The sequence below is a fragment of the Lichenostomus cassidix genome, chromosome 20 (genome assembly GCF_008360975.1).
Source record: "Lichenostomus cassidix isolate B80296 chromosome 20, HeHo_3.0, whole genome shotgun sequence".
NCBI lineage: Eukaryota > Metazoa > Chordata > Aves > Passeriformes > Meliphagidae > Lichenostomus > Lichenostomus cassidix.
Window position 1 is genome coordinate 6991053 of NC_139500.1, and position 27869 is coordinate 7018921.

Below are 27869 nucleotides of genomic sequence, written 5' to 3' on the forward strand. Positions count from 1 at the left end.
CTCTAGCACAACCTGAGACGTGTTTTATTGTCCTGTCCCTTGTTCCCTGGGAGCAGAGCCTGAGCCACACCAGGCTGCACCATCCTGTCAGGGAATTGCAGAGAACAAGATCACCCCGAGCCTCCTTTTCTCCAGGCTGAGCCTCCCAGTCACTCCTGATTCTCCAGACCCTTTCCCAGCTCCATTTCCTCCTCTGGACATGCTCCAGCACCTCCATGACCTTGCTGAAGTGAGGGGCCCAGAGCTGATCTCAGGATGGTCACTGTCCTGGTCCTGCTGGTCACACTGGGGCGGCACAAGCCAGGACACTGTTGGCTTTTGCCATTGGGGATCCCAAGAGCCCTGGGTCTGCACTGCAGCCTTTACTGTGTCAATTTCAGCGGAACAAGAGACAGGATGAGAGGACTCGGGCTTAAGATGCACCAGGGGAGGTTTAGGTTGGACATTAGGTGAAATTTCTGCACAGAAAGGGTAGTTAGACGTTGGAATGGGCCGCCCAGGAAGGTGGAGGAGTCACCGTCCCAGGAGATGTTTAAGAAAAGACTGGATGTGGTGCTCAGCGCCCTGCTCTAGTTGACACGGTGCTGTTGGGTCACAGGCTGGACTCGGGCATCTCAGAGGGCTTTTCCAACCGAATTGATTCTGTGCGAGGCCACGCACCCCGCGGCTGTGCGGGCTGGAAATGGCGATAAAGGTCTCCGGCGGCCAGGCCGCGTTCCCCCGGCAACCGCGCCGTGCCGAGATGGCGGCGGGGCGGGGGGGCGGAAGATGGCGGCGGCCAGGGCGGCACCGCCGGGCGGGCTGGGCGGCGGTGGCGGGCGGGATCTATGGAAGTTCGGGCGGGATCTATGGAAGTGACAGGCGGGCTCCACGGCGGGGCGGGCTCTATGGCGGTGACCGCCGCGGCTGCGCACACGCGGCCCCTCCTCCGTCGGTCTGCGGACGCTGCGGGTGCGAGCGGCACCGGCACCGGCATGGGCGTGCATGTGGAGACCATCGCCCCCGGCGACGGTGAGCAGCGGCGAGCCCGCTCCCCCACACCCCTTCTCCCTGCCCTCCCCGCGGGTCCCGGTGTGCACGCCGGTGCCGCGGGGTGACGGCGCGTGTCTCCCCGCAGGGCGGACGTTCCCCAAGCGCGGCCAGACCTGCGTGGTGCACTACACGGGTGAGTGCGGGGCGGCCCCGCCGGCACCGGGAGCGGAGGGGCGGGAGGGTCGGACCGGCCCGGACACCGAGGGAGCGGGACCTGCCGCCCCCACCCCGCCCGCCTGCGGGGACCCCGGGCCCGGCGGCTCGGATGGGCCGCGGCGCTCCGCGGGGGAAGAGGGCAGTCCGTGCCGCCGCGGATGCCTTTCCCGGGGGGCGCGGATGGGCCCCGCGGTGGGGATGGAGGTCCCGTCGGTGCCCCGTGGCCGTGGGGAGGCCCCGTTGTCCCCGCGTCTCCCGCAGCCCTAGCAATGGAGGGGCCTTTCTCACACGCATCCAGCCTTCTTTTTGGGGGCGCACCGGAGAGCGACCCGGAGGTGGCTCCGGGGTGCAGGCAGAGGCACCCCGGCTAGAGCCGAGACCCGCGGGCTGTGGGGCGGCCGAGCCCGGAGACCCCACGGGCTCCACGAGTCAACCCCGAGAGCTTTGGGGTCTGCTTCTTCAGAGCGGGGTCCCTCCTGCCACAGCTCACTGCAGGAGTGCAATTCCCCTCCCTAATCCTGCCCCAGCTCCTTCTCCCTTGTGGGGTGTCACCAGGGGTGCCCGTGGAGCTGCCCCAGACCCGCATCCTGGGTTTTTTGGGGGACCCCGGGGCGTGTAACCAGGGTGCTGTTTGGTGGTCGGGGTAGTGCTTCGATGAGGGGCTGCCCCAAAGCCAGGGAGGGTTGTATCCTCCAGCAGCCTTCTGCGAGCTGGGAGAGGAAAGAAACCAACCTTGGGACCCCAAAAAATGCTTTGGGGGTCACCCTGGGGGCTCTTGTTCCCTCGGCTGCTGTTTGGCTTTGGCCCATCGGGTGATAAAAACGAGTTAACGACTCATTTGTGACTGCTTTTGCTAATAACCAATTCCCCTTCCCGCCCCAGTGCTTTCCACCTCCCCTCACTCCTCTTGCGGGGCTGGGGGTGTCCCTCTCTGCGGAGCGGGGCCCAGCCTGCCCGGAGAGCTCGGCGGGCATCCAGCCCATCTGCTGCTCCTCCATCTCCCCCGTCCTTCCCGTTCCCTCGTCAGCAGGGAGAGGAAGCAGCTTGGTCTGCCCGGCCGCCCCGTTTCCTCCGCCGGTGGAAGAACAAAGAGAGGCTGGCAGGCAGTCAAGTGGCTCCCGGTGGGCCAGTCCTGCCGCCTGCCAGCCCTCCCAGCTCCCAACCCTCTGGCTGCCTGCACCAGCTCTCCCCTCTTGTGGCGCTGCTGGAGCTTGGCTGCTGTCCCCAGCTCTGTCCCCCACCCTGGCAGAGCTGCTTGGGGGTCAGCAGCATTCTGTCCCCACGTCACAGTGCTTCAGGCAAAGTGCTACGTGGTGACTTGCTCCCGATGGACCCTCCCCAGCAGCAGCGAACTGCTGCGCCTGGGAGCGGTTCTCTAATTTCCTTTATTTTGTTTTTTTGTTATTATTGTCTCCATTTGTCCTTTATCCCCACCCCCATTCCCTCCGCAGGCAGCTCCTGCCCCCCCCTCCCGCCTCGGCAGGCAGCAGGAATCAAACACCTCCAGGCCCTGATGCCATTTCCCTGCGTCGGCAGCGCAGTTCCTGCAGCCAGCCCTGCCAGAGACGGGAGCAGGGCTTGGCTCACGGGAAACCTTACAAACCTTTGATTCCTGGCCCGGTTGCAGCACTTGCTGATCCCAGAGCAGCATCAGGGATGGTGGCAGAGCACAGTGCTGGAGGTGCTGAGCTCCAGGACTCCTTCCAGAGCCCTGCATTGGCTCCGTCCCCAGCTGCCCTTTGCTCCAGTGCTGGGGAGATCCAGCCTGTGGTGTATGGGAGGCAGCTTTCCCTGCACTGGGTTAGGGATGCACAGTGGTTTGGGTAAACACCATTTTGGGAGAAAAGCAGTGATCCAATAGTGAGGGACTGTGGGGAAGTTGGCTTGGTCAGCCAGTGGCTGGTGCTGCTTCTGCCTGTGCCCAAGCTCCTGCTCAATGGGGCATGGCCCTGCCAAGAGCATCCCAGGATGGACAGACAGACACCTCTGGTGTGGGAGTGCAGCACTGGGGAAGGGGTGGAGAGAAGAGCAACCTCTGGGCCTCCTCCTTGGAGATGCCAATTCCTTACGCTGGAATTGCAGAGATGGAGATGTATGGGGGGTAGCTGGCAGAATCAGACCTGTTTCCCCTCCTTCATCCCAGGTCTTTTTGTGGAGCAAAGCCCACTCAGCATGTGGGGCCTCTGAGGGAGGTGGGCTTGGAGCAGAGAGGGATACTGGAGAAAACTTTCTTTCTCCAGCAGGACAGCACTGAGGGGACCACTGTTGTCCCTGAGGCGATGGTGCTCCCCTGGCTGCTCTGGGTGCTGCCCTCGATGCTCTCCCGCTGCTCAGCAAACGCCCTGTGGTTATGAGGTGTTTCCTCCCAAGGCGTGTGACTGCCAGTCCGTGGGTTGTGGCAGCTGTGGGAGCTCAGCATCATCTCCTGCACCCCCTTCCCTGCCTGCGCTGGGGTCCTCTCCTGCCAGGCCGTGGGAATGGTGGGCTGAGCCCTCTCTCCATCCAGCTGTGGGTGATGATGGGGTGGGCTTGGGTGATGGAGAATGCTGGTGGAGGCAGGATTGAACCTCATCCAGGCATCCCTGCCCTGAACAGGGGTTTGGAGCATGCTGGGTATTCCAGGGCTTCTGGGAAGGGTTTTCCATCCTGTCCCAGCTGGAGTAGAGGTGCTGGCCCCACTACTGTGGTCTCTCCTCGTGAGGCTGGCTGTGTGCCACAGCCCCTGGGCAATGGCTGTGCCAAGGATCAGTACCCTGGAGGGGATAGAGGAGGGGGTTGTGGGTGGGGCTCCGCACCCCCGGCAGAACCCGACCCGGCAGGTTTGTCCCAGGGCTGACTGTGCCTGCTCCAGCGCTGCTCTCCGCTGCCTCTGCCCGCCCAGGGGGGCGCAGAGCCAAGTCGCACGTTGCAGCCGGCGTCTCCCAGCTCCTGCCTGCCAAGTGTGGCAGAGACCTGGCAGAGCCATGCTGCCTGTCTGGAGCTGGGGCTACACTCCAAGGCCCCAGCTCCATCCCATGGCTGCTGCAGCCCCAGCTGTAGGACTCCCTGCTCTTCCCCACTGTGATTCCCTGAAACCCCCAGGGGTCTGTATAGCCCAGCTGGGTTGTCTGGGAGCTCGAATCCTTCATGATGAGAGCCAAGGCACGTGGGTCTCCATAATCTACCTCTGTGGGCTCTATCCTCCTTGCAGGACAGGGGGTGACAAGCACGGAGCCCTGTCAGGGACTTGAATGAGCTGGGATGTGCCAGGGGCTGTCTGTTGCTCATGGGGTTCTGCTGGGGCGGCTGCTTTTGCCACAGGATGCTTTGCCTCTGTAATAGCTTTAAGATCTTGTTATCTCCTTGCTCAGGGATGGCAGAGATGAGGAAATGGTTGCTCATACTTGTCCAGGGCTGGAGAAATCTCCTGGGAGGCTTGCAGGCCAAGTAAGTGCCTGAGATGAGGATGCTGCCTCCGAAGCATTGGAGCCTCTTTGTTTTCCCTTCTGGCATGATGGGGGAACATGGCAGCCCTATGCTGAGGGACAGGGACAGGCTCCCATGTATGACCTTCTCCATCCTGGTCTGGGAGCAGCTGAGTGATTGATCCCTCAGGCTGCTGCAACCAGTTTAGCCCATGAATCCCTCTCTTCTACAACCAGGGAGCTGCCAGCTCTGAAATGCTTCTGTGGCTGGCTTGGGACAGGTGAGCTTGGCAGCGGGATCAGGCAATGCCATCCACTTCTGTGCAAGTTTGTCAGCATCATGTATACTGCTGATGGTGCCTCTGCATTCCCCTGGTCAGGACATTGAAAGGGATGCACTTCTGCAGGCTGCAGATGCTCTGGGAGCACCCCAGTAGTCCCTGCTTGCTGTGACGAGCAGGGGGTTGTGTTGCATGGCCCTTGGGGTTTTTCCTTGGTGAGTGTCCAGGGAAAAGGATGGCAGAGAGCTGTCCCCTCTGTCCTTCCTCAGCCACCCCCCGGCTCATTGCAGTGCTGGAGGGCTCGGAGCCGAGTTGGGGTCAGCTGGGGCCGCAGCCAGGCAGCGCTGCCGGTGCCAGCCGGCATGGCCTGCCCTGTGTCCCTGCTGCCAGGCGGGAGGAAGGCTAGCGGACGGGAGCGAGGAGCAGTGCCAGACAGGGCTGGAAGCAGGTTCAGCGACAAGAGGTTTATCCTGGAAGGAGGAAATGAGAGAACTCCAGATTTACTATTCCAAAGTCCAGGGCTACAGCGTGACCGGCTGAGCTGACGCTCGACACCCTGGAGAAGGGATTTTTGCTGTCTGTTAAATTAAAAGCTTAATTCTCCTCCCTGAGAGGAGCCCACCGCTCTCGGTGCTTGTTGCCCCTGCAAAGGTGATGTATTTTCTCCCATTCCCTTTCTATGCAGCATTTCCCATCACTGTGACTGCCGGTCCCTGTGTACCATTCCCAGTGGTCCCAGTGGAAGCAGTAGCTGAGATCCCCCATCCCATCTTTTTCACAAACACATTTTCCCTCACACACATGCCCTGGCAAAGGGAAGTCAATCTCCCCCATGCCTTCCTGGGGAAGTTTGGTTTTCCAAAGCTGTAGTTTCCAGCCAGGATAACAGGTTTTTTGGGCTGTTTTGGGAAATGAAGAAGTGAAAAGCATTTGGAAGAGAGTTTAATTTTGCTCTTACCACATAGGATTTATTGTACAGGGCACTGGCTGTGGTAATGCAGAGCTGGAGCTGCCTTATAGGAACTGACCGGCAGACTTACTGCTCCTATAAGGCAGCACTAGCTCTAAGATTCCCCAAGAAGGTCAGGCAGGGAGCAAGGGAGGGGAGGAAATTCCTCCTTAGCTCATGTTGGGGAGTTATATTTAGCTCTGGGGATATCAGCCTGGCTCAGCCCGTGCTGGGGAGTGAGGGCTGCCCCAGGCACATGCATCCAGCACTCTCCCTGTCGTCATTCCTTGGTCCAGTAGGGATTTGGCTTAGAGCAGCAGGATACAGCTGGGCATGGGCAGGGCTGGAGGCCAGTCAAGCCTCCAGATGGGGCACTGGAGTGTCATCAGTATTTTGGGTGCCTGGAGGTGGAAGCCTGGTGAGGAGTGAGAAGCATGTTTTCTGGTGGGATGGGAAGCACAAGGTCGGATCATGCTGCCTGAAGAATGGCTGTTGGTGGTGCTGTGAGATGGGCAAGGTTTTCTTCCCCTGTCCATCTGCTCCCCTGTCAGTCCTTGGTCCCGGCCCAGAGGAGCACTTCTCTTTGGGCCAAAACAGTTAGGAGTCAGCCTGCCCCGCCCCAAGATGGGTGATGCCCCAGGGGTTTCCCCTCCTCTACAGGTGTTTCCCAGGGAAAAGGAGGATGAGCTGAGACACATCTTTGACTCAGAGCTGCGTGATTGTCACCTGCTCAGGCTGCCAGGTCACAGCATCTCACACTGGTGTGCGTGGCTCTGTCCCTGTATCACCATCATCTCCCTCTCTCTCCCCAGGTATGCTGGAGGATGGGAAGAAGTTTGATTCCTCCCGCGACAGGAACAAGCCGTTCAAGTTTGTGATGGGCAAGCAGGAGGTGATCCGTGGCTGGGAGGAAGGAGTCGCTCAGGTGCCCAGAGCTCCTCCGCCTCGCGCTCCCCGTGCCAGGCTGTGCCGCGCCGGGAGCTGCAGCGTGGGCAGCAATCGCTGTGTGCATGCAGCTCGTTCCCTATTTCATTATTTTTTTTATTTTGTTCCCCTGTTCCACCCCCTCGGCGCTGGGAGGTGTGGGTGTGAATATCACCTTCTGCATTGCCACCTGCCAGCTGGCAGGAATGGAGCCGGGCCAGGCCCCAGCAACACCTACAGCACGTCGGTGACTCAGCGGTGACATTTCTGCACTGAGTCAGCTCTGAACGAGCACGGCGGGAGCGCTCAGGCCTCCCGGGCTCTGAAGCCCACACAGAGGGAGGGATGGTGGGCATGGCACAGCTCTGGGCTGTGATCCCACACTGTGGGTACAGCACAGCTTCGGCTCCTGCCCGCGTGCCTGTCCCCATTCTGTGCCACGCTGGCAACACAAGCACAGAGATGCTGGTGGCTGGAGGGAATGGCCTGGCATTCCCTGCCTTCCCTTGTGTGAAGGACATCTCAAGCCCTGCTCCTTTTCTAGCCTGTGCTGTCTACCTTTTCCCTCTGACATTCTGCCCGTTCCCCTGGTTTGTGCAGACTGGGTCCTTGCTCTTGCCCAGTTTAGGGAAAGCAGTGGGCACAGGTCTGTGTCCCTCCTCTGTCACTCACCTGGCAGTTGTGCCCATCTCCTGACATCCCTGTGTTTCTGTCCCTGCCCCAGATGAGTGTTGGTCAACGGGCAAAGATGACCATCTCCCCAGATTACGCCTACGGCTCCACTGGCCACCCAGGGATCATCCCACCAAACGCCACTCTAATTTTTGATGTGGAGCTCATGAAATTGGAATGACCCATCCCAGCACCCTGTCCTCGGGTAAGGAGGGGCAGCTGCTGGCAGGGACTGTGTGGACTGGGGACAGCTTAAGGCCCCTTTGATCTTGGGACAGTGTGGGGAGGTGGGATGGGGACAAGATGGGGGGTGGGCAGCAGTGCGGAATATGAGAAGGACAGGGTAGGTCTCTTGCTGTGGGTAGAAGTTGCTCTTGGGAGTTTGGTGAGCTGGGGATCAGATCACTACAGTGGTACATGCAAAGTTGTCAGCCTGGCAGAGTGGGTTTGTGTCATGGAGGTGTTGCAGTGCCAGTTGTTTGTGCCTTGGGTTATGAGTGTCCTTGCTGCACCACAGGGCTCAGCTGCCACTCCCCCTCCTGCTTCTCATGCTGCCTGGGCACGGGGCTGATGGTGTGGGCAGTATGACCCAAGGGTTGGAGCATTTCTGCTATGGAGATAGACTGTGAGCTGGGGTTGCTCAGCCTGGAGAAGAGAAGGCTGTGGGGAAATCTTGGAAGTGCCTTCCAGAGCCTGAAGGGGCTCCAATAGGGCTGGAGAGGGATTTTGCACAAGGGCCTGGAGTGACAGGGCAAGGCAGAATGGCTTCACACTGACAAAGGGCAAGACTAGATAGGTTATTAGGGAGAAATTCTTCCCTGTGAAGGTGATGAGGCCCTGGCACAGGCTGTCCAGAGAAGCTGTAGCTGTCCTGTCCCTGGAAGTGTTCAGGGCCAGGTTGGATGGGGCTTGGAGCAGCCTGGTTGAGTGGAAGGTGTCCCTGCCTGCACCAGGAGGCTGGAACGAGATGGGTCTTTAAGGTCCCTTCTAACCCAGCCCATTCTGTGATTGTGTGGGGCTCTGCTCTGAGGTGTGGGGTCCCCACAGTGTGGGCAGGGTGGGGCTATGCTCCCCCTGTGATTGAGTCTTGACTGCTGCCCTGAGGGCCCAGTGTGCTTTGTGAGGAGGCTGCTATGCCCTGGGCACATTCCCTCCTTGGCCGGCAGGCAGCTCTGTCATGCTGCCTCTCCTCTCTCCCCACAGGTTTGGCACATGGAGGAATCCAGAATCTCAGCTTCAAGAAGAGTGCACATGACTTTGTACGGAGCTTTTCCTGATAGTCCACTACACTCATTGTATAACCTTACACCTTGATTGAATGCCTTTGGTCACTAAGCTTTGCGTCTGACTCTTCCTCCTTGTATTGTGTTTTTATGTCTTTTTAAACTATATGCCATAAACCTCAACTCTTTTTGGGTCAAGTTCTTAATCTTATTTTTGTTCCAGGTGTAGACTATGTTTTCCCAGTAGCACGCAGATGGGCTGACCTCAGATAGGAGTAATTTGAAAAAAAGAATCCTGTTAGTTATTCGTTTTGGTGCAGATTTATTGTGTTTTGAAACCAGAAATTGCTGCTGCTGCAAAAGCCATAGCAGAGTGAGGTTGTCAAGGCTGAAGGGATGCAGAAGAGCAAGGTAGCACTAGGATTGTTTATAGGAATTCTGCCTGGAATGGGACAGCGAGGGAGCCTGGCCTTACTCTGCTCCCCAGGGAGCATCACTGCGGGCATTGTGGGTTTGCTCTGAGGAAGGAGGGCTGCCCTTCCCCTGCTTCACCCTGCCATCTCATGGTGGGCCTGCCTTCCCCTCCAGCCCACTTTTAAAATTAGGGAGTTGGGTTTCCACCAAAGCTCCACCACACCCTGAAAATCCCATAGCATGGAGCTTTCTTTAAAGAAAAAGGAAGACTGGACAAAGGGAGGGTGCTGTCTGCAGGGGTGTGGTGGGGGCTCAACTCCGTGAAAATGCCCCTGTCCTCCTTCTCCATGGAAAGGAACCATCAGCCCCCCGTTGTCCCTGCTCTGAGCATACCTGCCCGTTCTCTCCTGCCACCTGATGCTGGTCATCGCTGCTTGCCTGATCTCACAGGACGCATAGCTATCCCCTGTGCCCCCTCCCTCTGCCCTGCCCAGTCCGTTGGTAACAGAAATTCCCTCCAGTCACTTCCTTCTCCGCCGCACAACGGTATCCAGTTTATTATCGCAATAAAAACGCTTTATGCTGGCTTTTCTCAGCCCTGTGTCCTGGAGGTTTTTCCCTCGCCCGTCTGTCACTCAGTACAGCAGGGGCTGGGCTGGGCTCATGAGGTGCTCTGGGTGCTGTGTGGGGTGCTGTGGGTGCTGCTCTGGGCTTGTAGGGTGCTGTGCCAGGCTCATGGGGTGCTTTGGGTGCTCTGCCAGGCTCACAGGGTGCTGTGGGTGCTGCTCTGGGCTTGGGTGCTGTGCCAGGCTCACAGGGTGCTGTGGGTGCCGTGCCAGGGTTGGTGTTCTGTGCTGCTGTGCCTTGGTGCAGGGCTGAGGTGCTCAGCTCTGGGAACACAGTGTGATGCCTGGGGCTCCTGTGCTCTGTGGGGAGGTGATTGTGGCCTGCTGGAATTTGCATAATTAATTGCCTCACCGTAACCTATTAAGCATTGCCCTCACAGCCTCATGCCCTTGTGGCTGTGACTCAGCCCAGACTGGAAACATGAAGGGCAGATGGATGCATGTTCCCAGGGTCCCTGTACCTCCAGGGAAGCCTGTCCATGCATCTCTCTGGATTTCAGTTCCTTTTGAAAGCTGGACATGGCATGTGGGGCACAGCACATCACCTGCTTTGGGCTTCGCTGCTGCAGCTGTGGGTGCTGTGTGTGTAGGACGTGCTCAGGCACCACTGTTGGGCAGTTCCCAGCTCTTCTGCCGATGACCTTTGATCAGTGTGCCACTACTGATAACACAGCCATGATCAATAACACAGCCTGTCCCAGCTCCCAAGCCAAGTTTGTGTGTAACAGGTCCTGGAGGGAGCAGTGGCCCTGGGGAAGGAGAAGCTCGGCCACTGGGATGCATCCAGGAATACCTGTGCTTGCACAGGGCTGTTCAGGAATTAGCACTGCCCTTAATTGCTGCTCAATTAAGCAGAACAGGAGTTCACGGGGCACCAGCAACCTGCTCTGCCCTTTGCTGTGGCCATTTTTGGGTGGAAGCTTGAGGCCAATTTGGGTTTCTCTTCCTGAAAAACTTTTTTGCTTTAATTATTAACTGGTGCCAGGCAGTGCAGTGGCTTCTGGCTGAGGCTGAGCCAGGGCTGGGGGGAGGCTGGGGGAACCCCTCTGCCCTTGGGCCCTCAGCTCCTGCATGGCACCTGCAGCACCCACGAGTGCAGGTGGGGCATGAGTCCTTCCAGCTCTGGTTTTGTGGGGATGAGGGTTTCAGGGAATAACACTCCAGAGAACAATCCTCTCTGTCTGTGTAGGACTCTCTCTGCCGCTGGTTTTCGGGCTGTTCTCATCCTGGGCTGGTCAAGGCAGCCAGGCACCATCCAGCCTAAAAATAACAGCAGTAAATAAAACACTTCCTCCTGGCCTGGCACGCCGGAGCGGAGGCACAGGGAGCGGGACGTGCCTGGCTGTGGCTCCACAACAGAACTGGCCCCGTGCCGGGGAGCTCTGGGCCAGTGCCACCTGCTCCAGACCTGGCCAAGCGCCCTCAGCACCTGCCTGCCCAGCTCCTGGGGACACAGTGGCCCATGGCATACCCAAAGGTGACAGCAGAATGTCACCAGTGGGTGCCGGAGGGCTGGATCCCGGGGTGACATGGTGATGGCCCACGGCAGCAGGATGCCACAGCCACTCCATGCTGAGCTCTGCACTGGCTCAGTTTTTCCACCTGCAGCATGGGACTCCCACACCTGGCACGTGTCCCAAGTGATGTCTGGAAGGGTGTGGGACACGAGATCACGGTCACAGCCACGTCAGCCCCACGCGCCCGGGCAGCGAGGTGTCAGCGGGAGCCACCGCCCACGCAGGGCTCACGGTGGGGAGCCCCCTTCACCCCCCAGCAGGGCCTGTGGAGCCCAGGAGGGATAATGAGGGGGAACCCCAGGTGGGGGGCCAAGCCACATGCTGGGGCTGGCAGGAGCAGTAATGCAGTGGGAGGGGGCACCACCATGGGGGGGTACAGCCCCATCCCTGCTCCCCAAGGATGACCAAACCCGCAGAAAGCCATCCCTGTCCCCATCCCAATCCCTGCCCTATCCCTATAGTGCCAGGGCTCTGTGCATTGCTGCCTTCACCTTCCTCTTCCTCACCTGTGCCCTACCTGGTGGTGGTGCAATCAGCTGAGGCTGCCTGGCCACTCCCTGGGCTGGGCCTGGCTATAAAGTCCTGGGGCCAGGCAGAGGGTGTCATAAGGATCTGGGAGCTGTTGGCAGGTAAGTCAAGGGGTGCCGGGGTTGGGACTGGGGGATCTTGTCTGTTGGATGCTGCTATCCCTGGGCAGCAGGTGGGATCCTGGTTCCCACAGGGCTCAGAGCTGGGTCTGGATTTGGCCCCTACACCACAAGTTTTGGATGATGCTTTTTGGGGCACAAGATACCATGGGGTAGGTTTTGGGGGCACAGCCTTGGGCACAACATGAGGTGCATTGGGGGGCAGAAGGGGCTGATGGTGTGTGTACAAGGGCTGTTCCCATGGCACATCCCACTCCTGTGTTGGGGTAATGCTGGGATGGCCCTGTGGGGCAGGAGAACATGGGATTCAGAGGGGTCTGATGAGGGCCAAAGGGGCCATTCCCATGGGATATCCCTCTCCCCTATCTGGGTGATGATGGGATGGCCCTGTGGGGCAGATGAACATGGAGAGCAAGATCTGCCCCCAGCCGAGTGACACCCAGGTGCCTGAGACCAGCACTCAGCCACCTGTGTGGCAGCCACCAGGAAGTGGTGGTGGTGGCCTTGTGACATAGCCTTGAGTCACACTGGAGACTCCAGGTGACAGCCTATCTCTGGCACACGAGCCAGGAGGGATGCTCAGAGAGAGGCACTCCAGTCCCTGAACCTCCCCATCCCTGTCCCCAGACAGCAGCAGCGATGGCAACACTCTACCCCTCCCTGGAGGACATGAAGGGCCACCAGGTCCTGCAGGTCAGTGCCAGCACAGCAGTGTTACAGGGGGTGAGCAGACCTCAGTGGGTACCTGTGGGGTCCCACAGAGGGTCCCCAGGGTGGAGGGCACAGCCTTGAGCAGACCCTGTCTCTTGGCAGGCGCAGGCAGCTGCCGGGGTGAGGACCCCTGCCACCACAGTGGTCACAGAGAAGCCGAAGCTCACCTCGGGCACTGGTAAAGTTGGGCACAATCAGCTCACCCTGTGTAGGGGCTGTCTGGGTGGGGAATAATGCTCAGTGAGACGGGCTCAGCTGAGACCCTCCCAACTCAGTGCATGGGTTGGGAATGGGATTTTGGTGTCTCTTTTTGCTGGCCCATTGTCCCAGGGGGCTCCTGGGATGGAAGGGGCAATGGCTGTCGGGTGGGGACCCCAGGAGCTGAGGCCACCCTCGGTATGTCCCTCAGAGCCACCTGTGCTGTACCCCAACCTGGCTGAGCTGGAGAACTACATGGGGCTGGCGCTCTCCAGTGAGGAAATCCAGAAGAACCTGCGCACAGAGGACAGCACCGTAGGTGTCTGGGCTGGCAGCTCTCCCTGCCCCACTGGGGCTCCCCACGCCATGGTTGGGGTCCTCTGCTTCCTCATCCTGCCTGGGGAAGGGATGCAGCACCCTCCAAGGGCTGAGGGGCACAGGGCCCTGTGTCCCCCCTGCCCCCACTGACGTCCAGCTCCCCTGCAGGCACTGACCCCTGCTGGCCCCTCCCCGGGCCAGCTGGTCGCCCCCCTGAGCGGGAACAGCGCGGGGCTGCGGCGGGCAGAGATCAAGCCGGGTGTGCGGGAGATCCACCTGTGCAAGGACGAGCGGGGCAAGACAGGGCTGCAGCTGAAGAACGTCGACCAGGTGAGGGGCTGGGCTGGCATGGGGCTGGGCACGGCACAGGCCAGTGTTACATGGCATGATGTGACAGGGCATAAGCATGCCAGAAGAGCATGACACGGCATGACACGGCAGTGTATCGATGTGTGGCATGAAATGTCACAGCATGCCACAGCGCAGCACAGCAGGGTGCAGATGGCACGGCATGGTATGGCATACCATGGTGTATGGCACAGCCACCGGTCCCTGCCTCAGCTCTGTGCCACCACTCCACTGTGTCCGCAGGGCATCTTTGTGCAGCTGGTGAAGGCCAACTCGCCGGCGGCGCTGGTGGGGCTGCGCTTTGGGGACCAGGTGCTGCAGATTGACGGCAGGAACTGCGCAGGCTGGAGCAGTGACAAGGCACAGCGAGCTCTGAAGAAGGCAAATCCCGAAAAGATCGTCATGGTGGTGCGGGACAGGTGAGTAGGTGACAGTGCCGATGGTGGTGGCAGTGCCTGTGGCAGCACTGACGGTGGTCTCCCCGCAGGCCTTTCCAGCGCACCGTGACTGTGCACAAGGACAGCACTGGCCACATCGGCATTGTGGTGAAGAAGGGGAAGATTGTGTCGCTGGCCAAGGACAGCTCAGCCGCCCGCAATGGGCTCCTCACCCACCACTGCATCTGCGAGGTGAACGGCCAGAACGTCATTGGCATGAAGGTAGGGCTGTGCCCCGGTGGTGCAGGACATGCCTTGGGAGTCCAGCATGTGGCCAGAGAATCTGGGAGGGAGGGAAGGGGATACTGAGCAAAGCTGGGCACCCCCACGGACCCCCCTGCTCTCTCTACCACAGGATAAGCAGCTCACAGAGGTGCTGGCAGGGGCTGGGAATGTGGTGACACTGACCATCATCCCCACTGTGATCTACGAGCACATGGTCAAACGGTGAGAATGCAGACCCACAGGGACCCTCCCACCCCACAGGGCCCCCCAGGCTCCCCCCACTGACCTCCCTTCCCTCTGCCCAGGCTCTCCTCAGGGCTGGTGAAGTCATCCATGGACCACTCCATCCCTGACCTGTGACACCATCACTGCCATCCTGGGAGCTGACGCTGAAAGCCCAGAGAGCCTGCTGAAGGGGACCCCACACCACCTCAAAAGGAGCTATTTTAGCAAGAAACTCCTCATCTCTTCAGAGGCTGGTGGCTGCTGGGTGGTTCTTCCTCTCCTCAGCAGGGATGGGGCAGATGTCCTGTACCAGGGTCCCATTGTCCCCATGTCCCTGCTCGGGCCACCCCTCTCAGGGCGGATGCCAAGGGCTGGCTCCAGCCAAAGCAGACACAGACCCAGCGACATTTATTACATCCACCACAGAGAGCGAGTACAGGACAGGGGAAACAAGAAGAGGGGGGTTACAGCTTTTTCAGTTCTGTATTTTAAAAATATATTATATAGATTTGTCTTTCAAATATAATCGTTACATTTATTTCTTGGCAAAGCTTTGGATAGTCTAACAGACGTGTACACAGATCCACAAATACATTGCACGAGAGGCGAATATCCCAGCTCCGCTTACATCGGCCCTGGCTGCCTGGACACTGCTGCTCCCCAAATCTTTCCCCCGGCACCTGGTGCTGTGCTGGTGGCAGAGCTGCTGTCCCCACTGCCCCCCAGCACAGGCAGAGCCGGCAGACAGGGAATGCAGGGCAGTGTGGGGCACACGGGATGTGGCACGTGCCCCTGTGGGACCGCTGGACACCGGCGTGTGGAGCATCACCGGCTGCCAGGGCCCCCGGCCAGTGGCACCCATGGGTGGGGAGTGGGCTTGGGTTGGGGCTGGGGGGAAACACTGTTAGTTCAAGTCACAAAGAAACCACAGACATTCGTGGGGTGGGAGCGCGGTGCGCCCGGGGGAGCCCCAAGTCCCGCGCCCCAACAGCCCCGCTGAGCAATCCTTGCTGTCTTTGCGTTTCAACAACACAAAAAAAGGCATTTTTCCGGAGGCCACCAGCAAAGCAGGGGTTTGGGTGGGCCGGGGCGGCAAAGGGCTTGGCTCTGCCTGCACGGCACTGCCCGCACCCCGGCAAAGGCATCCGAGCTCCAGCACATGGTGGGATCACTGGCATCACGGCTGTGACAAAACTGCAGGAGCCCCCGGTCCCACTCCCCGGCGGCCAGAGTCCCAACAACCGGGCTTCAGTCTGTACCCAAAAGAAAGTGAATATAGTGCAAAGCAAAGGGAGGGAGAGCCCACGGCTTCCTCGGGGAGCTCCGTGCGTGAGCTGCAGCCCAGCTCCATCCCAGTGTGGGGAGGCATCTCCTAGGGAATGGGAGGCTGGACTGATCTGCTCCGGAGCTGGTCCCTGTGTCTGGACAGAAACCCCCATCCCCCTGCCCACAGACAGACGCTGCACCCAGAGCAAGGAACTGCTGCATCCCCAGCGCTCCACGCTGCCAGCGGCTCCTTGCCATCACCCACTCGTGGCAGGGATGGCCCCAGGGACAACCCGGGGACAAACAAGAAGCAAATGCGATGGAGAGAGAGCCCTCCTGGCGGGTGCAGCCCCACAGCCCCCGCAGCCAGAGGCACAGGCAGGGGTGTCCGTCGGCTGGGGGTGACACTGGGTGCCAACACCCCTCTTCCAACAACGGTCCTTTCCCTCCTCCAGGACAAAGGAGCTGGGGGGGGCAGCACACCTCGATGCACCCACAGACCCCTCGGCCCCTTCCCACCCGCCAGTGCCACGCTGGGGCTTTACAATCAGCAGTCGGGTCCGTGGGGGCGGGTGGGGGGCGTCGTAGAGGTCAGGGCTGGGCGGTGCCCCCGGGGCCGGGGCTGGCGACCGGGCGACAGCCCATCCTGCGGATGGAGTGCAGGGCGACGGTGCAGCAGCCCCGCAGCAGCGAGCTGATGTTGTAGATGGGCTGGCCCTGCCGCCGCTGCGAGCGGCACAGCCAGGCCACCGTGGGCACCGCCGGCACCACCACCGCCAGCAGATCCACGATGAAGTGGCGGCTCCAGTAGCTCTTGGAAGGGTTGTTCTCGCAGCCGGTCACCTCTGTCAGCTCCTCCTCCGCCACGCAGGCGATGGCCACCGAGGGGCTGGCGCTGGGGGGCTGCCGCACCGCCGGGTTGCAGGGGACACCCCCCTCGGCACCGGGAGCCGCCGTCGCGGAGTCGGGCTCGGCCACCATCAGGTCCGTGGTCCCGGTGGGGTTGGCGAGCTCGGGGACGGGCATCGTGTCTTCCATTTCAGAGACCCAGGCGGAGGTGGGGCTGCCCAAGCTGCAAGCCTGGGACTTCATCACCTTCTCCAGGATGGTGTCCAGGTCGGGCTGGCAGGGCACGAAGTCCGTCTGGATGGCCCTCTCCTGCATGCAGCTGGCCTGCACCCCTGCCTCCACGCTGCTCCGCAGTCCCAGCACCGTGTTGCTGTGGGGCAGCCGGCTGCCGGGCTCACCCCCCACCTCCAGCGGGTCCGTGTTGCCCGGAGCCTCCTCCATCCCCACGAAGCCGCTGTCGGCCCCCTCGTCCAGCGAGATGGTCTGCGAGCCCCCCACGTTGCGGTCCCCGGCTCCCTGGTCGCTCAGCTTGGTGTAGGTGGAGCTGCGGGTGAGGGATCGAGCTGGGGACCCCCCGGCCGACTCGCCGGCGCCCTCCTCCTTCAGTGCCCCGTTCTGTGCCACCTCCATGCTGTGCAGCAGCGTCTCCAGCTTCTTGTTCTGGATGTTGATGTCTACAAAATACTTCTGGAGGCCTTTGTCCTTCTCCAGTAGGTTGTTCTTCACTGTGTCAATGACCTGCTTCAGCTGCTTGATCTCCTTGCGAGCCTCTTTCAGAGCCAGCTGGGCCTCCACGCGGTGGCACTCCTCCTCGATCCAATCCTCCTGCATCCGTGACAGCTGCGTCTTCAGGTCCTCGATCTCAGCATCCCTGCAGAGACAGGAGGGCACCACCACGACACTGAGGAGGCTGCAGGGACAGTCCTGTCCTCCAGCACTGATGTTGCTGGAACCAGATCACCCAGTGACATTCCCAGCTGGGAACCAGAGATGGGTCCACTGGCTTAGGGACCCTCAGGAGTGATGCTCAGGGAGCATCAGAGTGATGCTCAAGGACCTTCAGGAGCAATGTTCAGGGACCCCCAGGAGTGATGCTTAGGGACCCCTAGGAGTGATGCTTAGGGACCCTCAGGAGTGATACTTGGGGACTCTCAGGATTGACGTTTGAGGACCCTCAGGACTGATACTCAGGGCCCCCCGGGAGCAATGTTTGGAGCAGTGGGAGCTCAGGAATCCCTGGAAGTGATGCTCAGCCTTCTCCCCGAGGGGCTGCAGGGCCCAGGGCTCCCGAGGGCTCAGTGGGGGTGGGCAGGTGCCCCAGGCAGGCGCGTGGCAGCTTGCACGGTGGCGAAGCTGTGCCTAAGCCTGAGAGGAGCAGATGGGGATTAGCCACCCTCTGACGCTGAAATTCAGCAAAAGCACGGCAGGGACTTAACCAGGGTGAGGGGAGAGCACAGCCACTGCAGGTGGGACTTGGGGCTCTGCAGTCCCTGAATCTGTGGCTCCAGGGTCAGACAGGCAGCAGTGCCAGGTCCCACAAGCCTGCAGTGCCATGGTATACAGCTGTGACCTCAGTGCCTGGGCACAAGCACGAGGTCAAGATGCCATGCTGGGAACTGAGACTCCCAGAAGGACCAATCCCAGAGAGGAGCCACCACAGTGGGTGGTGATGGCTGGTGCTGGCACCCTTTCCAGCAGCTCCCATGCTGTGGGGTCTGTGCCTGCTGCTGCCACACTCACCTGTCCTGCAGCCGCTCCTGTGTGTCCTTCAGGCGAGCTTTCAGGTGCCGGATGCAGACCTCCTTCTGCTGCAGGGGAGTCAGGTACTGCTCCGGCGTGGGTGGCTTTATCCCATGGTTGTCACTGCAGAGGTTGTACTTGGACGAGCGCCTGCAGGGACACAGATGTCACCCACTGCCAGTGCCAGGGTCAGCACAGGCTTGACCCAGGGGTCCTAGGGCCTGATCTAGGGGTGCAGCCCCATAATACATCCCAAAGGAGCCCTGAGAGCAGGAGGGTCAGGGTGGGTGCATGAGGGTGATGTGCACTGGCAAGAAGGGTGGGGTGGGTGACTTGGGTGCTGTGCCCTGGCAGGACAGACAGGGTGGGTGTCTTTGGCGCTGGCTGGATCCTGGCAGGAGAGTGGGTGCAGCTCCTGGACACACCGCTGCTGCTGTCAGGTCCTGAGCCCTCTGTGGAGCTGGGGACTTTGCTGGGCCATGAGCAGAACCAGGGGCACCAAGGTCTCTGTGTGCCCGGACTGACCTTCCTGGGAACAACATATGTGGATGGAGACCCCAGGGTGGGATCATTCCCGTCAGAGATAGAGGCACAAGATGGGAAATGGAAGGGTTTGGGATGGAGCAGGTCTGGAGATGGTGGCTGTCCTGCCTATGGGGAGCAAGCCAGGGAATCCAGCACCTGCTCCAGGCTAGGCCAGTGGCACATCTGAACCCTCCGTGCATCACCACCAGCACCAGGGTGGATGAAATGGCATCTCTGACCCAAAGCCTGGGACAATGTGGAGAGCAGAGGCTGGCCAGGGGTAGGGCTACACAGCCAGGCTGGGAGGCACATGGAAAGCTGGAAGCTGCACGAATGGCTCAGGCATGGCAGCGGGGGGACTAAACTCCTCCTGCAAGGAAGGGGGGCATCCCAAAGCCCCCTGCATGGTGGCCACCAGCCCAGCAGCCTTTAGCCACATCCAGAAGCATCGTGTTAGAAGCCCCCAGGCAGAACTGTGGCCTTGGAATGCCCCATGGCAGCAGGACAGCCACTGCCCTGGCTGCAGCACTCCTGGGCCCTGATCACCATGTCACCCTTGGGCCCCTCAGATCCTCCCAGAATGATTCCGCCTCTGGGAGCTGGCAGGGGGCTGGGGACAGGCAGGAGATGAGCAGTGCACCACGGGCTGCTGGGGCTGGTGCCCATCCCACAGCTCGGTGCCAGCTGTGCCCCAAATACACCAGAGCTCCCTGCTGAGAAGCCAGGGGGACACCAGCTCTTGCCAAACCTTTGCCGAGCAACACGAGGGGATGGAAGCGAAGCTCTTGCCCTCGTGCTTTTGGTCTGGAAGGATCCGGGTGCTCCTTGGAATGCAGGAGTGGCAGGAGGGAGCGTGCAGAGTGCAAGCCACAGCCACAGCAGGACGGAGGGAAGGGGACAAGGGTCCCTGGGTGGCAGGCGGGGGGACAGGGAGGGAGACAACACAACAACAGCGGCGGAGAGGTTTGAAGGAGGAGGGTAGTGAGGGTCTCTGGAGACACATCAGCAGCTCCGCCAGCTCCGGCTCCCCCAGCCACCAAGCGTACAGCCTCGCTCCAGCGGCCCCTGCGCTCCTGTCCCCGCCGGGCACCGGCACCGGCAGCACGGGGGCTGCTCCCCCTGCCCGGGGACACCCGGCAGCCGCCCTGGGGCCACTGGTGATGGGTTACCTTGGGGTGGGGCTGCTGTCGCTGCCCTTGCAGGAGCCAGAATTGCTGCTGCTGCTCAGCGAGGAGGTGCCGTAGGTGTCCCTCCCGGGGGGCGAGGGGCGCCTGGAGGCAGGGAGAAGAGGCTGTGTCTCAGGCCGAGTGGCTGAGGGCGCTGAAGACTTAAAGAAGGAGGCAAAGCCACTCCGTCCATAAACCCCGCGACTGCCAACCACCACACCGAGAACACACAAGACAAAAGGACAAAACAAACAGTAGGGATCAAAATGGCACAGACATGGCGACGGGCACAAAGGCAGGGCTGGGGGGGACGTCCACCCGCTCCCCTCTCCCTGGCATGGCAGCCCATGGATGCTGGCACAGCATCCTTGCACCCTGAGGACCTTGGGAGCCCCTGGGATCCCCCTGGAAGCCCCTTGGGAGCCCCTTGAGAGTCCCCTGGGGGCATGGTCCCAGCACAGCTCGAGCTACATCTGCCAGAGCATCACCTACACGTGGGCAGCTCTGCCTCTTCTCCCTGCCCATGCTGAGCCTGTACCTCCATAACGGCACTCCCGGTCATGGAGACATTTGGAGGGGAATAAATGCTTTCCCCCTCTTTTTCTGTCTTTATCATTCAGCTCAAGGAGAGATTTTCCAAGGAGAGATTTTCCAAGGGCTAACATACCTCCCAGTTTCACTGCCCCAACCCAGTGGTCTCCACCACTGCCTGCCTTCGCCTGGACGGACGGAGGGGTCGGTCCTGGCTGTGGCCCAGACGGACAGAGGGACGGGGCGTGCAGCACTCGGGGAGCTGCATGCACGGACAGGGAAGTGCTGTGCAGCGGGCAGTGCCATGCAAACCCCCAAAAGCTGGGCTGGGGGTTCGTGCTGCAAAGTGGCAGCCGGTGGTGGAGGTGTGGGGATCGTGGGGATCGTCCCATCCCGGCTGCAGGCGCTGGTGTCCAGTCCCGGGGCCAGAGGTTGAAGCATATTCACCTTCGTGATCCTGTGGACGCGCGTCTGCTCCCCGGCACAGACATGGCCACGGTGCCACGGGTCCTGGGCACAGGGAACTGCGGGCAAAGGCAACAGAGAGAGAGGAGGTGAAGGCAGGAAAATGGCCCCAGTGAGACGGGGATGCTGCAAAATGTGGGGTGAGCCCTGGCACCAGGGCATGAGCTTAGTCCCCGAGGCCACCAATACAGGGACAGGTGTGGACAGCACACCCTGCACATCTGGTCTGTGCTCCCCACTTGTCTCCTATAGCTTAGGAATGCCAGGATGCTGCATGCCTGTGGTCCCACCAGGATGCTGTGGGCACAGGTTGAGGGTGTTCTCAATTTAAAAGGCAGAATAGAAGCAGAGCAGGTGCCTGCCCATGGTCTGGAGCCTCTTTCCCACCATGGGACAAGATTCCCCCTGCCCTGAGGTCCCCATCCTGGCCAGCAAGCGGGATATGCCACAGGTACACATGGTGCCTGCAGTGGTGGCACTACTCAAGGCAAAGACAGGACAAGGGCTCTGAAACCCAGCCATGAACTCCCTGGGCAAGCAGCTCTCCCTGCAGTGGGCTGGGCACCTGCTTTTCCTTAATTAAGTGCAAATCCCCCATTCAGCAGTGAAATCAGGTGAGGAAGAACAGATCCCTGCATGATGAGGCAGCAGCAGCTAATCCCTTGGGAAACACAGAGCCTTCTTTCCTATAAATAAATAGGCCAGATCCAGAGGCTTGCAGCACCTCGGGCACACGCAGAATGTGAGGGAGTGAGGGAAGCATCCACTCAGCACCTGCATCCTGCTGAGCATCCCATGGCACCACTGGGATCCCCACTGTGCTCATGGGCTGCCAGAGACGGATGGGCTGGGGGCAGCACGTGGGGCCCCCCCGTCCCCAAGCCCATTCACAATGCCAGCATTTATCGCAGATTTTGGCAGAGCAAAGCAGGAGATGGGACCTGCCAACAGATAATCGATGGGTGACAGGAAACACTCCGTGCTGCTGGCCCTGCTCCAGGGGAGTGCGAGGAATGGGACAACAAGGAGGGAGAAGAGGAAGGGAGGCATGGCCAGCTCACCCCAGTGCAGCCCTTTGCATTTGCTAACCCATGTTGTTTTTTTTCCGGGATACCTCAAAGCCCACCCTGGCCAACCCAGGCCTCTCCTCTGCCTGGGATTTGCTGCTCCCTGATCCCCAAACCAGGGCACCAAAAATCCCAGAGCGCTGGTGCTGTGAAGCCCTGAGTCCCAGCAGGCACAGCTCCCCTTGCCAGAGGAGTGCCAGCACCCCTGGGACATTGCAAGAAGGATTTGGGGATCCTGCTGCTCCCACCTGGCATGGATTTGCCCAGAGGTGACCTGGGCAGGGGAAGGCAGTGTTCTGTCCTGCTGGATCACTGCTCCCAAGTGGGCAGTGAGCTCTGCTGCTGCAGCAGCGTGAATCAGCATCCACCGAGAGCCGCGCGTGGCCTCAGGCTGGCGGGAGCATCCTCCAGGATTCTCCGTCACCCTCCAGCAGCGCCACGCAGGGCTGCGGCACAGCCTGGACTCCAACAGCTCTCAAGCAGGGATTTAGAGAGATTTGAGAAGGTTGATTCCTCACCCTCACCCCTGCAGTCCAGTGGTGTCTGGTATTATCCCATGGTGCTCAGCACCAGCCCTGCGGTAGGCACTGAGTGGCAGCCAAGTGGGATCCAGTATCAGCCCAGTGGTACCCAGCATCAGCTCAGCTGTGCCTGGATCTTCCCCACCCATAGCAAGGTCACCCTCATGCCACACTGCTCTGTGCAGGGGTCCCTCTGTGCTCCACTTACACCTGCAAGTGGCAGCACTGCAGATGGCACACGTGTGTCTAGCACATGGGGCTCCTGAGAGCACCCCACCCTGCACCCCAGGCACCTGCTGCCAGCATCTGCAGCCTGGAATGGCTCTGTGGGACACCTGGATTTGGCCTCATGTCTGGGGACTTGATTTCCTCCTCCTCTGCCTTCTCTTCCCACTGCTGCAGACCCACCTAGTGCCCAAGCTGAGGCTTGATGCCTCCCATAGCACCCATGGTGTCTGGAATTTAATCAGTGGTAATAAACTGTCATTATACCCAAAGGATCAATGGACCACTTCAGTCTCCCCAGAAGCCCCACTGTGCCCACAGGCTGCCCAGGACAGGCAGGGTGGGGCAGATTCATCACCAAAACTGAGCACACCTTCCCATGTGGTACGTGGCTAGTAAAGGCAGAGAAAATTACAGGTCTGCACTCAGAATTACCCCCATCACAAGGATCACGATGAGCAATGGAGCCTCACCAGGAAAGCAAGAGGAAATCCAGGATTAACTCTGGTCTAGTGGGTGGCATCCCTTCCCATAGCAGAGGGTTTGAATGATAGAATGGTTTGAGTTGGAAGGGACCTTGGAGACCATCTCATCCCAGCCCCTGGCCATGGGCAAGGACATCTTCCACTAGATCAGGTTGCTCCAAGCCTTATCTAACCTGGCCTTGAACATTTCCAGGGATGGGGCATCCACAGCTTCTCTGGACAATCAGTGCCAGGGCCTCCCACTCCCACAGGGAAGAACTCTTTCTGAATATCCCAACTAACCATGCTCTCCATCAGTGTGAAGCTGTTTCCCCTTTTCCTGCCACTCCATGTCCTTGTCCAAAGTCTCTCTCCAACTCTCTTGGAGTCCCTTTAGGCACTTGAAGAGGCTCTTAAGGTCTCATGAGAGAATTCTCTTCTCCACCACCTCTCTCAGCCTGTCTCTATAGCAGGGATGGTCAGGGCAATTCATGGACCAACATGAAGATGATTTGGGGGGCACAAGCTTGTCTCCATACTGGGGGACCCTGCTCAGCACAGCACCTCTGTATCTGCCCTTACTACCCAGGAATGCCAGCATGGGCCAGGGTCTGACACTCCAACTTACACCAAATCCAGAGATTGTCCTGCAAACCACCTGCATGTGTTCCAGCTCTCTGCAAATACCCCAAAATGCAGCTTGAGGAGCTAGCAGGGTGGGCACTGCCTATTGCAAGGACCAATGTGTTCCTGGTGCTGCTGACAGCAAAACTCCCTGTGAGTCTCCCAGCACATGTGGAACAGAAGGGCAGTGCTTTTACAAACAGCACAAACCAGGGCTTGTTCCATGCGCTGGAATTAGCCTGGGGAATTCTTGATAAATAAAAGCAATGGGCCTTGATAAGGAAACAGCTTGATAAGTGGATCCCTCACAGAGGGGGACGTAACATCATGACAGTGGTGGGTGGCAGAGCAGTGACAGAGTGGGGGCTCAGCCTGGTGGCCCAGAGGAAGATTTCCCCAGGCTCAGCTGCATCACTGCTCCACAGAGATGCTTCTTTGCCTCAAGTCCTGCTACTTCCCCACACCTTGCTGGATCCTCTGGCTGTGCCAGTGCTGGACAAACCAGGCTAGGCAAGTATTACCAGTCCTAGATACTTCTCACATGGGAAACAGGGACACAGGACCCCTCAGTGAAGCCTCCAATGGTTCTTCAGCGTGTTCCTTGGAGGGTTTCATAGCTGCAGGCTCAAGAGTTCGCTCCCATCAGCTTCCAAAACTCAACTCCTGGGGGATTCAGAGGGATCCAGCTGCTGCCAGCTCACCCCATCCCCACAGGGAACATGAGAGAAGGTGTGAGAGCCTGCAGCTCAGTGCCAGTGCCAACCCTCAGCACAACACTGCTGCGCCAGCAGCCACCACATTTCCCCGGATTTCTCGCTCACTGCTTCCTTTGTCGAGGCTCCCATCTTCCTGCCTGCTGCCGGATTCCCGTGTTTCCCTTGGCACATCCTGTGTGAGGAATCTTTTGCAAGGGTGGCCCTGAGCCCAAGTGTCTGAGAGCAGCTTCACCCACTGCAGCGACCTGGGAGAGGAACTGTGGTGTCCCTATGGGTCCCCTGGGAGATCTCCAGCCTCCCAGGATGAAAAAGGTTAAAAGCAGAGGGAACATGGAGAGGGAAACCACAGCTTTGTTTTTCCAGGGCTCCCCAGGACCTTCCCTGCCTTCCTGACACTGACCCTGCTCTTCTTCGCACTAAAAATAAGTAAAATGCTGGATGTGGCCAAGAACCAGCAGTTGATGTGGGGCAAAGCCCTGTGTTCCTGGATAGTGGCAGAGCCAGGGGCAGCCCGTAATGGCAAAGGGACTGGGATACAGCTGTGTCTCAGTGGGAAGGAGCAGGATCTAGCAGCCAGGGCTGGGAGAAGTCCTGGAGCAGGAGGGGGTCAGTACTGGGGGCACCACCTGGGCAGCTGGGGGCAAACATCCATGACTATGTCTGCGCTCCTCCTCCTGCCATGGGGAATTTTTGATACAAGGATTGCTTTGCTTGCGCTCAGAAGATTCCAAGAATGTGGTGATAACTCCAGACGCTGGGAGCCTCTGCTCTGAATCCAGACAGATTCATCCCAAAGCTTCACCTGGGTCCCAGGCAGAGGGAGATTATGGAATCACAGAACCATTTAGGTAGGAAAATACCTTTAATATCATCAAATCCAACCACTAACCCAGCACTGCCAAGGCCACTGCTAAATCCAGCTCAGGGCAGAGCTGAGTGCTTGGGGCACAAGCAGGGACAAACCCCACGGGGTGTTTATGCAACACCACCAGAAAAATCAATGCTGCTAAGAGTGGCTGTATCCCATTCCAAAACGCAGGAGCATCTCCTTTTATTCTCCTGTTTGTTATAAAATGCTGAGTTGACACCCAGAGATTACAGGAAAACAGACACCATTTGGAAAGCTCGGGTTATGCAGCTCATCACTTTTCCAGCTGACCTGGCTGCAACTCCAAATGGGGAGGTGGCAATTCCCAGCCCTCATTAGCTAAAAATAAGGTGCCTGACCAGAGGGCAAAGGCTGGGCTCTTGTTGGGGACTCTGGAGCCAAAGGGAAATGCAAAAAGAGCACCATAGCAAATGCTGTAGCAGCATGAGAGCAGGACACCCAGGATGCAGACCCTGCGGTCTCACCCTGGGCTGGGAAGGTCAGCAGGATGGGATGGAAGTGACATCCCATCCTGCACAGGTGCTCTGGCAGGAGCCGAGCTGAGGGCTGGGAAGCAGAAGGAAGAGCCCACTCCTTCGGGATACAAAGGCAAAAACCTGGAAGACAAACCCAGCTCCCAGTGCAACAGCTCCTCCTCCCCTCCGTGCCTCGGCGCGGCGGAAGCAGGGCTCTCCTAACCACCATCCACCTTGAGCGAGGGCTGGGAATGACGGCGGTGCCGGGGGATTAGCCCTGCTCTCCACACCGCTGGAATGGCCTACTTTGAAAACCACACACCAGATCTCCCGCCTCAGCCCATTGCAGCACTTCCGAGTGGGAGCACAGGCATTGCCCCTCTGACCCCCACCCTGGAACCCCACAGCCCTGGACACCAGGATTTGCATCTTCTGGCACAAGGTCACAGCAATGCCCATTGCCCAGGGAAGGTGGGAATGCTGGGATTTTATAAGGCGCCCAGCAGTGGGTTCTGTGCAACAGCCACAGCACTGACCTTGTGGGGAGGAGAGAACAGAGCACCCGGCTCATCAGCCAGCTCGGGTGCTCCTGTGTCCTTTTGGAGATGGAGCACGAAGCCATTAAATAATAAAATGTCAACTGCAGATCAGCCCCAGCTCCGGCAACAGCCCATAGTGCCGAAGACACTTTGGGAGGCTGCACGACCAGATGTGGGGCTGGTGCTTGCAGGGAGAGTCTGGTGCATGAGATGTGGGTTTGGGGTGTGCAGGTAGGGTTTGGGGTGTGCAGGGATGGTCTGGTGCACGTGAGGTGGGTCTGATCCATGTGACATGGGACTGGTGTAGGCAGAGAGGGTCTGCTGCATGAGATGTGGGTCTGGGGTGTGCAGGGAGGGTCTGGTGCCTGCAGGGAGGGTCCGATGCACGTGACAAGGGTCTGGTGCATGAGATATGGGTCTGGTGCAGGTGATGTGGGACTGGGCTGTGCAGGGAGGGTCTGGTGCATGTGAAGTGGGTCAGGTGCATGAGATGTGGGTCTGGTGAGTGCAATGCGTGGCTGATGCTGCTGTATGGGTCTAGTGCATGTCATATGGGTCCAGGGCTGTGGAACAGGACCGGTGGGTGTGGTGGGGGTCCAGGTGGATGCAGTGTGGGTAAGGGTACATAAGATGTGGGTCTGACGAATGTAACATGGGTCCAGTGCGTGCCACGGGGGTCCAGCGCATGCGGTGGGCTCTGGTGCAGCAGTACGGGTCTGGTGTGTGCCGCGGGGGTCTGACACACGCAATGCGGGTGCGCTGCGGGCCCGATGCGTGACCCGCCCCGAGCACCCTGTGCCCCGGGAACCACCCCCGCCCCCCGCCCTCCCTGATGCGGAGCGGCGCTGGCAGACCCGGCTGCGCCCCCCGCCTCCCCCCACCCCGAATCCGCAGCCAGAAAGGGATGAGTCACGGCGGCCGCGGGGCCCCGCACCGCGCCCCCCGCACCGCGCCCCGCACCGCTCACCTGCGCGGGGCCCCGCCGATGTCGGGGGCGGCAGCGCCGGGGCGAGGGGCTCAGCGACCTGCCGGGGAAGGGAGAGAGCGGACGGTGAGCGGCGGCGGCGCGGGGCGCGGGGCCCGGCGCGGTACCCGGTGCGATGCCCGGTGCGGTGCCCCGCGCCCCACCCCGCACCCCGCGCCCTCCCCCGCCTCCATCACCTGCGCCGGCCTCCATGGGTGCGGCGGGGCGGCCGGGAGCGCTGGAGGGATGAGGGAGGGATGAGGGAGGGATGGAGGAGGGATGGATGGAAAAGGGAGGGAGGGAGGGATGAGCCGCGCAGCTGCGTAATTTGCTCCCTCCTCTGCGAGCTTAAAGCGACGGCGCTGCGGGTGCCTCCCCCCGCCCCCCCGCCGGGTTTCCCCCCGTTTCCATGGCAACTCCCCTCTGCCGGAGCGGCGCAACCACCTCAAAAAAAGGAACCAGCCGGGTTTTGGGGTTCCTCCCCGTCTGCGAAGCCCCGCGGCTCGGGTGCGCCCTGCGCCCGGTGGCGCTGGGCTCCTCGCCCCGCGTAACCCCG

At 60.1% G+C, this 27869-nt stretch overlaps 3 protein-coding genes across 11 annotated transcripts; 2 read left to right on the top strand and 1 right to left on the bottom strand.

Annotated features, from left to right (window-relative positions):
- Positions 1 to 872: 872 nt before the first annotated feature.
- On the top strand, positions 873 to 9650 carry FKBP1A (FKBP prolyl isomerase 1A). The gene is made up of 5 exons (XM_085079328.1): positions 873 to 1011; positions 1118 to 1165; positions 6635 to 6747; positions 7471 to 7623; positions 8622 to 9650. Exons 1-4 carry the CDS (start codon positions 888 to 890, stop codon positions 7597 to 7599), a joined length of 414 nt encoding a protein of 137 aa, XP_084935454.1. The 5' UTR covers positions 873 to 887; the 3' UTR covers positions 7600 to 7623; positions 8622 to 9650.
- Positions 9651 to 11788: 2138 nt separating this feature from the next.
- Positions 11789 to 14833, top strand: SDCBP2 (syndecan binding protein 2). Of its 2 annotated transcripts, XM_085079326.1 has the most exons (9): positions 11789 to 11827; positions 12473 to 12538; positions 12659 to 12734; positions 12966 to 13069; positions 13241 to 13402; positions 13664 to 13839; positions 13908 to 14079; positions 14213 to 14304; positions 14388 to 14833. In XM_085079326.1, exons 2-9 carry the CDS (start codon positions 12485 to 12487, stop codon positions 14440 to 14442), a joined length of 891 nt encoding a protein of 296 aa, XP_084935452.1. In that variant the 5' UTR covers positions 11789 to 11827; positions 12473 to 12484; the 3' UTR covers positions 14443 to 14833. The 2 variants fall into 2 exon arrangements, with proteins under 2 accessions (XP_084935452.1, XP_084935453.1); XM_085079327.1 differs by lacking the exon at positions 11789 to 11827 and having other exon boundaries at positions 11868 to 12538.
- On the bottom strand, positions 14697 to 27828 carry SNPH (syntaphilin). Of its 8 annotated transcripts, none has more exons than XM_085079323.1 (6): positions 27758 to 27828; positions 27317 to 27374; positions 20521 to 20908; positions 19857 to 20057; positions 18163 to 18312; positions 14697 to 17293 (listed from the first exon to the last, which is right to left on the bottom strand). In XM_085079323.1, the coding sequence occupies exons 3-6, from the start codon at positions 20823 to 20825 to the stop codon at positions 16165 to 16167; spliced, it is 1785 nt and encodes a 594-aa protein (XP_084935449.1). In that variant the 5' UTR covers positions 20826 to 20908; positions 27317 to 27374; positions 27758 to 27828; the 3' UTR covers positions 14697 to 16164. The 8 variants fall into 8 exon arrangements, with proteins under 8 accessions (XP_084935449.1, XP_084935448.1, XP_084935446.1 ...); XM_085079322.1 differs by having other exon boundaries at positions 20832 to 20908; positions 27758 to 27776; XM_085079320.1 differs by lacking the exon at positions 27758 to 27828 and adding an exon at positions 27511 to 27648.
- Positions 27829 to 27869: the final 41 nt, after the last annotated feature.